Source organism: Mizuhopecten yessoensis, unplaced genomic scaffold (assembly GCF_002113885.1).
Source record: "Mizuhopecten yessoensis strain PY_sf001 unplaced genomic scaffold, ASM211388v2 scaffold9615, whole genome shotgun sequence".
Lineage (NCBI taxonomy): Eukaryota > Metazoa > Mollusca > Bivalvia > Pectinida > Pectinidae > Mizuhopecten > Mizuhopecten yessoensis.
Window position 1 is genome coordinate 675,045 of NW_018408136.1, and position 10,218 is coordinate 685,262.

The window sequence follows — 10,218 nt, forward strand, 5'->3', positions numbered from 1 at the left end:
AGGATTACTTCCTAGACCTCAACATCACTTGACACTATATTAACAATCAACGTTAACTTTATTAAAAATACAATAGTACATCCTCCCTCTTGAAGTGATCACTGTCCAGTTAGCGCTGATCTGAAATTTAAAACTCTAAAGAAACATGCATATAAAAAGACTTTATTATACTTCAATAACACTGACTTTGACGGGGCAAATGAGTATCTTAAGTCCATTGACTGGAATATTTCATTATAAGGTGATATTGAAAATATGGACTCTCTTTTAACTGATAAAATCCGAACTGCTATCGACCTATTCGTGCCACATAAAACAGTAACTATAAGACCTAATGATAAAATTTGGATGACTAATGGTATGAGACTCAAAATTAGACAAAGAAATCGCCAGCATTCCAAGCTAAGCTACATAATACTCCAGCTTCTTGGGCAAAATTTAGATCTATTCGGAATGAAGTTATATCCTAAGTCCGGAAAGCTAAAGAAAAATATTTATCTAAACTTCAATTTTTTTTTAATTGATAAAACCATACCCCCCGGAAAATGGTGGCGTATTGCAAAATCGGTTATGAATCTCAAAAACAAAAACGAAAATGACTCTACATTGATTATCAACGGCGAACTGAAAATCCATCCCATAGATAAAGCGGAATCTTTTAACGATTATTTCACTTCGATTTCCGTAACTGAAAAGAATTCTGACGATTTACCTCCTGACTGCCCTGCCCCCGACCCCGACATAACTTTTCAACAATAGACATAACCGAACAGAATCAGTCAGGCTTTTTACCTAAGGATTCCACAGTGTATCAACTATTAACTATATACGATGAAATTGTAAAACATTTAGACAAAGGCAAAGAGGCCAGAATGATTTTCTGTGATATTAGCAAAGCCTTTGACTGAGTTTGGCATGACGGTCTAATTTATAAACTAAAAAAGTATGGTATATGTAATAATATGTTAGAATGGTTCACATCATACCTTCATGATAGGCAACAGAGAGTGGTCATAGATGGGTATAAGTCTAATTGGAAAACATTACAGGCAGGGTTACCTCAAGGTTCAGTCCTTGGTCCTTTTTTGTTTTTATTATATATTAATGATATTGGTGATGAATTGGCCTCAAACTTCAAACTATTTGCTGATGATACCCCCTTATGGTCTCATTGAGGGAGACAGGCAAGAATGTGCTAATATATTAAATGATGATCTGAGGAAAATTTCAAGCTGGGCTAGAAAATGGGGAATTATCTTTAATCCAGATAAAACTGTAGCCCTGCTCTTCTTGAGGCGGGTTGACTCTGAGACACTGCATCCTAACCTATATTTTGATGAATCATCAATTATTAATGTTTCTAATCATAAACACCTAGGTTTGTTTTTCAACAGCAAGGCTAATTGGTCTAACCACATAAACTATATATACGAAAAAGCTTATAAAAGAATTAATATACTTAGAATGTTAAAATACAAAATTGAGAGAAAATCACTCGAAACTATATATATCACATTTATACGTCCAATTCTGGAATATGCAAATACTATATGGGCAAACTGCACGCAGAATGAATGCAGTGTCTTGGAGTCTATCCAACTAGAAGCAGCACGTATTATTTCAGGGTTAAGACGTGGAACAAGTCAAGCTATCTTATATAGAGAATCTGGTTTTATAACACTTAATAGAATATGACATTTGCATCAAAATATTACTTTTTATAAAATATATAATAGGAAATGTCCCTCTCATGTCTATGATATAATTCAACCGCACATTAATGATAATACTGACAATTATCATCTTCGCCACAATAGAATTATTAATGTTCCTATACCAATAACTCAGTTATATAATGCCAGTTTTTTCCCGAACTGATGTCTGAATGGAATAATCCAACTTGCCTGTATCCCACAATGACATCCATTGGATCTATAAAAAGAGATTTTTTACACTCAGATGAAATGGATTCTCAACCCCAATGTACTGATATTTTTAAATACAATGGTGATCGAAAATTTAATATGACCTTTTGTCAACTTAGAAACTGTGCCAGTAACCTGAATTCAGATCTATTTGAGTCTCACCTAATTGATTCCCCTGCCTGCTTATGTAGGTCTCCTGTTGAGGATTGTGATCACTTCTTCTTCCATTGTACTCTGTATACTAATCAAAGGCAAATTCTCCTGAAGTCCATTTCTGCTCTTAATGACATTATTCCATTAAATACTGAGACTTTTCTTTATGGATGTCAAAGACTCAATATTAATATGAATATAAGTATCTTGGAGATGGTTAAGAGATTCGTTAAAGATACGCTTTTACTAGATTACATTTACTTGTTTATCTTTTTTTCACATGACTTTACTGTATGGAATGATACCAGTACATAATTGTACTATGTGCCGTCCACCAGCATAATTTTAATTGCCATTTTTTGTAAAATCTAGTCTTTGTACAACCATTATCAAAATAAAATAAAATAATAATATCAATATTCATGTACATAATATACATGTTTTATCATTACTTCAATTCAATATGATGTGTGTAAACTGTTTATAACTGTAAGGAGAGGGCGCTCATAGGCTTTGCCTGTTATCCAATTCCTTTGTATCTGAGATCTGAACAATAAATATTCTGAAATGAAATTATATTCAAGAAAGTAACTTTAAAAAACGCAAGTTATATCGATTTCATTTAAATGATTTCCCCCTCTATTGTAGGAACAATAGATCTTACTCTAACATGAACCGTTATGTTTGGTTTGATTTTGTTTAACGTCCTATTAACAGCTTAGGTCATGTAAGGACGTGCCTCCATGTATCTTGTGTAAGCGTGTATGTGTGCCGGAGACAGGGTATGTTGGTGTAATTGGTTCTTTGTGATAGCGCGGATCTAATACCGACTTTATAGTGCTATCTCACTGAAAAACCATGCCGAAAGCACCCAGCACTGCATTCCGCCCGGTCCCATTATACTGACAACGGGTGTACCAGTTGTTGCCGTTCCCCTAGATGCTGAACGTTAAGCAAGAAATAACAACTTCCATTTTGAGGGCTTTGGTATGTCCCTGCCTGGGGAGAACCCATTACCGTCCCCACCTGTTGAACCACATTTAATACCACAGGACAGCACAGCACTACAGTACGGTGATGTGTTGAGTTACTTAGAGCACATCTACCAACACTTTGGCAAATGCACCGTACTTACACATATCGGAGCAATATGTTATCGCTACACTTATTTAAAATTAAGCGTGATTTCGACACGTAACACACTTATATGGGCAATAGAGAGGGGAACTGTGTCATAACATTGTTTTTGATAGTGTTTGTTTTGACATAACTACACGTTAAAACATGTAACAAAGGAAAAGAAAACCTCGTATGATGATAGTGTCCTTGTACCGTATATAATACAGATTTTATGTGATTCGCCTATTAGGAATAAAAGTGTACCTGTAGCAATTTGATATGTTAGTTCATTATCTATCTGTATTGTCATTTACAATCAATTGCCTTTGAACAGTGAAAATTTCATCACTTAAAATAACTAGTTAATTAATATTTTGTGTACCGTTTTACTATTGAGAATTAAATAAAGAGTTATATTTACTAAAGTACGTATATTCTTTGATGATATGTACAGTATTATATTGCCCGTATAAATAATATACAGATATTGTATGGTTGTGAGGGAAATATTACTTGTATTGTCCCCGAGACATTAACTATTTCCCGAGGCGAATATATCAACAACAGAATTATTCCATTTCTTTTGTAAATTTCCCGCAATACCCGACCGGTTGTTTTGCAAACGAAGTTCGTCTTGGTCTCGGAAACGCTTACGGACCTTATTGTATTGTATGAGATGGGAGTAGAAATGTTCCGAAGGAACATGACAAGCGCAATTTCCAATCAGAATGAACGAAGCTGAAATTCCTTGAAAATTTGAATGCAGGTAAATAGCGCATTCCGGGTAAATAGTTCTAATGAAAGAGGTTATTTTGAATAGCATTTCTATTTTCTACTTTTACATAATGTAAAAAGAAAGAAAGGTATAATCATTTTATTGATATTTGTAATTCGAACTAATGTATCATATTTACTATGGTCGTAAACAACTTCAACTATGAAAGGTTGATGCATCCTCTGATAATTTTATGTCTTAAGTTAAATGTTGGATGAAGTTTATTTTTAAAATATGTTTCTTTGTATTCCTGATCAATCAACGTTGTTTAAGAAATTATTTGCCTACCACTTCCTTTATAGCTTTTAACTATATTATCTTGCTTTGCTCTATATGATTAGCCGCGTTGCAGAAATTCATACACAAATACAATTGTCTTATTATTTATCGGGATTTGGAAGCGCTTTACACGCTTTTGTTGCCACTACTCCGATGCTCATTTGAAGTTTTTAACATGTCTTGGATCTGAAATACAATATAAATTTTATTTATTTTACAACAATTTTGAGACACATCTTCTCAACATATATTAATCATACTTAGTCGAACTCGGGACGTCTTGGTGAAAGCTGAGTGCTCTATTCACTGCGCCATCCGAACACCCCCTCGGATCTGAACAAGACGTTACCGCCGGGTTTCGCCAAGGAAGAGTGAAACGCTCAACCTTCCGGAACACTTTGTCTTTTCCCCCTTGTACTCTTTCAAGGGTCTCTATGTGAGTGTCGCAATTTATTATACAGCATGTTGTGTAACCATTAACACAAAAGTCTGGAGGTAGAAATATGCTGCTTTTTATACAATATCCAGGTATATCATAGCGATGTTTTGTCCTTGACCAGAACGAATAACCATAGGTCTTTGTTTATAATTGACAGATATCTTCGTCCAGAACATAAGGTGTCGACCATAGACGTTTTCGCGTTTCTATTTATGTTTGTCCACCGGAACATGACGTGAAGTGAGGGCTGGCTCGGTCACGACTCTGCAAAACGAAAGCACATTCTGATTCTGAGAAGCGATGTGATTCATTGACATTTGTTTAAACATTTGCTGATTACGACAGGAGTGGCTAACAGTATACAGTCATTTATCCAGGCAAGGTAAGTAGGACAGAACTTTAGGTAAAGTAAACGAGAAGTTTACAGATAAACACATGTCTTTTTTTGATAATGCAGTTGTTTGTAAATTATACCTGTGTTAGACGATAATTTTATTCAAATTAACTGAGAAAGGAAGGTGGGTTTTATTTAATCTAGTAATGTTATTTGTCCGAGTTTTGAAGGTAAGCTGAGCTTGAAGTGTTATTAAACAAAGTAAGGGATCATCATTTCAGATTAAAGGAATAAAAATATGTTTAAAGCGTCCCGAAACATTAGTTGAATAGACGCAAAGATAAAGGCTGTTCAAAAGCTCTTCAGGTAACAAGTGTGTCATGTGTTTATTAGTAGATGTGTCAGGTGTTATCACCCAAAACAGGTATCGTATATAATCAGGCTGTCCAAAATACATTTTATCGATACTTCAGCATTACTCTTATCAGATAATCAGTTCGGTGTTGTAAATATAGTCATAGTGAACCAGTGACCTTTCCAGGAACTGCGAACTGGACTTCAATGAGACCTTATGGAGACGGTTGTTTTTTCTTATATTCTTTTTAGATTTATTTAGCTTCAAAATTTGTTTTCCATGTTAAGCTTTTCTGAAGCTTGTCATGCTCAAATAATATCTTCGAATGTGTATGAATACTAACTGCCTCCTCCAACTTCCGAGAGTTTGAAGTGGTAGTTTTCAAAAGCAAAATGTTTAAATCAATTTTCGTCTCTTGTCGGTTTAATGTGCAGAAACACTCACCGCTGGAATAACACTGGAGGAGATGTTATCTGCTATCTTGCAAGAGAGAAACTAAAAATGTAACGAACTTATGCAAAGTTCCAGGGTTAGAATAATATTAGCATCCTTAAATTGAATCAAAACGTTTAAGGAAACTCTCTTTGACACTTCGTCTTAGCCCAGCCCTATTGATGACAACATGGTAAAAACAGTTTTCTGCAGCACATTTAAGACTGGCATGATGTCGTTTATCTACTTATCGAGAAAGTCTGGCAGTCACTACCGATCTAAGAAACGGTAATTAGGGTTTGGTATGCTAAGACATAATACCGGCAGAATATACATATCCAAGCTTTGATAGTTTAAAACGTTTGTTTTCAAATTTCATGCCGTATCCCCTTTTGTTTTTCTATCTCTTTAATTTCTGTTTATGTCTGTTTGTTTTTGTTTGTATGTTGAGCAAGTCATTTTTCCTGACTTACACTCAAGCCTTAGCGTAACATAGTATAACTGTCCTACTGTACTCGTTTTCAGACATGAAATGTATATGACAATATTGTAAAAGTGAAGGTCTTTTATCACGTTATTTAAATCTTATTTAAATGATGATAAAAACTATATATAAAGGTTGCAACATATCAGTTTAATTAACGAGCAGGGCTCTGCTTTTTGTGATGCCAAAATAAAAGAATCCACCCTATATCAAAGATGGTGCAAAACAACAAACACTGGCAACACGATGGAAATTACGAGGACGACGAGGTAAGATAACATGGACCATTTTATCGTTTCACTTTAATAAATATACTTTCATTTAGCTACTGAAAGAATACATTCACTTACACTTTTATTCAAATGAAAATATCCAAGTCAAAGAAATATAGAATGGAAGTTAAGAACTCTATGTTTATATATTTTACATTACCGTGTATGGCAGTTATTCGTGGTTTGGGTACAATTTTGTCTTCATCTTACCATTCACAGGTAAGCAGATTTATTTTGAGAAGCCATGTAGGAAAAAACAAGTTACCTTTCCTAATAGACATCAAACGCACAAAAGAACTTCAACCAGATTTCTTATTTTTGCAAGTATTCAACAGCAAGAGTCAATTGATATTTCATTCCTTCTCTCGTCCATCACAATGTCGCTTGTTTACGTGTCCTGATGACGTATTGAGGAGGTCCTTGGCTACCGTTACTGTGTACGGTGTAAAAACCTTGAATACTGATACAGGTGTGGCGTATCACATCCTGATGGGAGGCAAGGCATCAATGAACCTCACACGGGGTAAATATCGTTTTTGCTTTGGTTATTGGTGCCGGTATTGGATCTTTATCAATATGTTAAGTCACTGGTGCAGTAAGTGCCTCATGTCATTTCATATTTTCTTCTCAAAAGACGTGTTTTGCAGCTTATAAGAGGTTCTTCTGGTAAAAGGTCTTCAGGATATGACGGAGAGGAAATACTGGTATATACGACAATTTCACATTAACGCAGTAATCCGCCCATGTGCTCATGCACAAAGTACAGTTGTTGACAAATGTGACACGATATAACATATTTTCCTATTTCCTATCAAAACAGATAATTTGGAATTGTATTGAATTGAGGAAATATTTTGTTCCATATTCAAGTAGTATGAATGGATACAGTTTGTAATTAACACTTTGGCCGATCATCTTGGAGTGAAAGCAAATGCTATCTAGTAGCTATTCATTCTGAATAAATCTGCCGGAAAATCCATCGTCGAGTTTTTAGCTGTTCTGTTTTAGTATAATTATTGAAGAACAGGTAGAATTATAAATGATTTAATTTTAATATCAAACAGGTGCTACAATCGACTACATAATGATAGCTATGCGACCTCTCACAACATACCTAGATCTACTAACGGATGCTCCAAATAAGGTTAATATCTTGCTCGCAACATCAAATTTGATCTAATTCTAATACATTAAACGGCTTGATTTCTTTTCAAATCAATGGTTTTTCTTAGACAATGATTAAAGACCAAGGTAATATTTTGTATTAGGGCCTTACATTGTATATGATATGATCAAATCTCATTCTACTATAAAGTATACACAATTTTACATATCCCACCCTAATGAGTAAAAAGGGTTATGTAAAAACGAATGAGACACATAAATGAAGAAATTATCCTACTACATTAGTCAGGTAAAATGTCGATGACGTTGTAATTAAATTTCATCTGTCCTATCTTTACCGTGTATACTCGTCTTTACAGGTAGCGTATCATGTGGACGCGGTCTGTATCGGCCCGATGCGGTACATGTTGACAGACCTTCATCACAGGGGCGAGCACACGGACACCTTTATTATCACCCTCTATCAGGTCCACCCTCCATCTGCGTGTATTATGTTCTACTATGGTTCAGAAACAGAGTATGAGATCCCCCTCTGCCTCAAACCCGTCTCAGAGTATAAACTACAGCTCTTCAGAGTCAACACGAGACACGTCACAGATGACGTGTACAAGTTTATTGGAAATTCACACTCAACCGTAACGGCGTTTAATACATGTAAGTGTATAAAGATCAGTTAATGCTATGATTGTCTTTACATGTATCGCACAATTTGCACTGTAGCACATATAATTTGAAACAACATTGCATAATAGTCTAAATATATGTGGAGCGATTGATGTCACTAGAGGCCGTTTTATTAGTGGTGACCGTAATATGTTTTCTCTATTAGTGCTGATTTTAAACTTCGATATTCTCTTTCAGTGTTGGTCGGAGATATGAAAGCTTTTATTGATACTAGCCTATGTATATTTTAGTCTCAGCGTTGGCTTTAATATAAAGGCTTTAGTAATGGTTTCAATCAATTATATTTTATATCACTGCTTGCTGTCTTCCACATTTGCAGGTTCATTCAATTGTTTTATGCTTCCCGGTAATGTGTACATGTATATACTTCAGATATGACGCAAGCTGAGGTGGTGGAACTCTACAATAAGGCTGTACATTTTGTGTCCAGACGACCGCCCTATTCTAGTTACCTTTCTCATTTCTATCGCAATAAGTCTGAAGAGTACTTTAACAATATTATGAGAACAGATGGTGTGATGCACAAGTACGACAAGAACTGGGGAGGAGATCAGGCCTCCACACTCAACAAACAAGTACAGGGTCTGTTCTTCAGCGCAGTCGTGGACCAGGTGACACGTTTACTTCCTGACTTTTCCTTTTTTGGGCCACGAAGGTTACATGTACCGACATACCTCCTTTTGAACAACAACATGAACATGTATTTCTCTGACTTCTACTGTCACCGTGTCAATCATAAGGTCCAATTTGTCCTTACGGTCAAGGGCAGCCCGACTGACCACTTCTGTAGAAAACGACTCGTGCTGGTTGACCAGACCAACAACCCGTTTCTCACGAGAGTGAGATGCGGTTTCACAGAAATCGTCCGAGTGACAATGAACGTTACAGTGGAAGTATTCTACACCGAGGACGTACCAGCCAAGGCATGGATGTGTCACGATAATGTGTTCTTTACCACAACGAAACAGATGGGAAACGCTTTGGACATGGTAAACGGTATTCCAAAAAATATAAAATGTCAAATATGTAATCTTGACTGCTTCCTTCTCGCTGAGACTTTGAAAGCATGATGTAGAAACAGAAAGTGAAAATCGTTTTGGCAGACACTACATTTCTTTGACATTCATTAGATCATTTTAATGCAAAATGTATAGGTATTAGAGACCCGAATGCGTATTCTTACTATACACAATATGCATTATATTTGTAAGATTTAGGGTTTAATGCTTCCGACTGTTTCATTTGAGACTAGGTTGTTAGTCAATAACGTCATAAAATAAGACTCCATGGTGTAGTAATATATCGTCTATCGTCATAATAAAAATTCAAGCAAATGTTTAAGCAAGACTATTTTAAAACTCATTAGATTTAGATGATTGGAATCATGAAATAAGGCAAACATATCCACATACGGTAAGGGTTGGTACATATTTTATTTTTGTCCTTAATATGATCAACTCAAGCTTATAACACTAAGGTTTGTTAGTTGTGTGTGAATAAGATAAACAAATCTACCATTACATAACCAAGGATAAAAGATGACCTCTTACCATGGAAAGGAAACAACACTGAATTATATTTTAGCAGCACGTTATCTAAACAATCAGACACTGTATCTATTGTTTTAGGTTTAGAATAACAACGGCAGATGTGATGTGTATGTAAGAAGGCGTTTATTAACTACTAAGGTAGACTTACTTTTTCCGCGAAGATGTGGGTGTTTGCAGCATGATTGGGAATGAGGACTCTATAAGCTTTTAGAATGTGAACAAACTGATATAAACGTATTTCATATATGTATTTGTTACACCTCAAGTGAAGTTCTAGCTATTTAATTGGTTG

At 35.4% G+C, this 10,218-nt stretch overlaps 1 protein-coding gene across 3 annotated transcripts; it reads left to right on the forward strand.

Annotated features, from left to right (window-relative positions):
• Window positions 1–5,054: 5,054 nt before the first annotated feature.
• On the forward strand, window positions 5,055–10,218 carry LOC110458466 (phytanoyl-CoA hydroxylase-interacting protein-like). 3 transcript variants are annotated; one of them, XM_021510175.1, is made up of 6 exons: window positions 5,055–5,072; window positions 6,461–6,564; window positions 6,787–7,090; window positions 7,632–7,711; window positions 8,052–8,346; window positions 8,749–10,218. In XM_021510175.1, exons 2-6 carry the CDS (start codon window positions 6,511–6,513, stop codon window positions 9,444–9,446), a joined length of 1,431 nt encoding a protein of 476 aa, XP_021365850.1. In that variant the 5' UTR covers window positions 5,055–5,072; window positions 6,461–6,510; the 3' UTR covers window positions 9,447–10,218. The 3 variants fall into 3 exon arrangements, with proteins under 3 accessions (XP_021365850.1, XP_021365849.1, XP_021365848.1); XM_021510174.1 differs by lacking the exon at window positions 5,055–5,072 and having other exon boundaries at window positions 5,780–6,564; XM_021510173.1 differs by lacking the exon at window positions 5,055–5,072 and having other exon boundaries at window positions 5,780–7,090.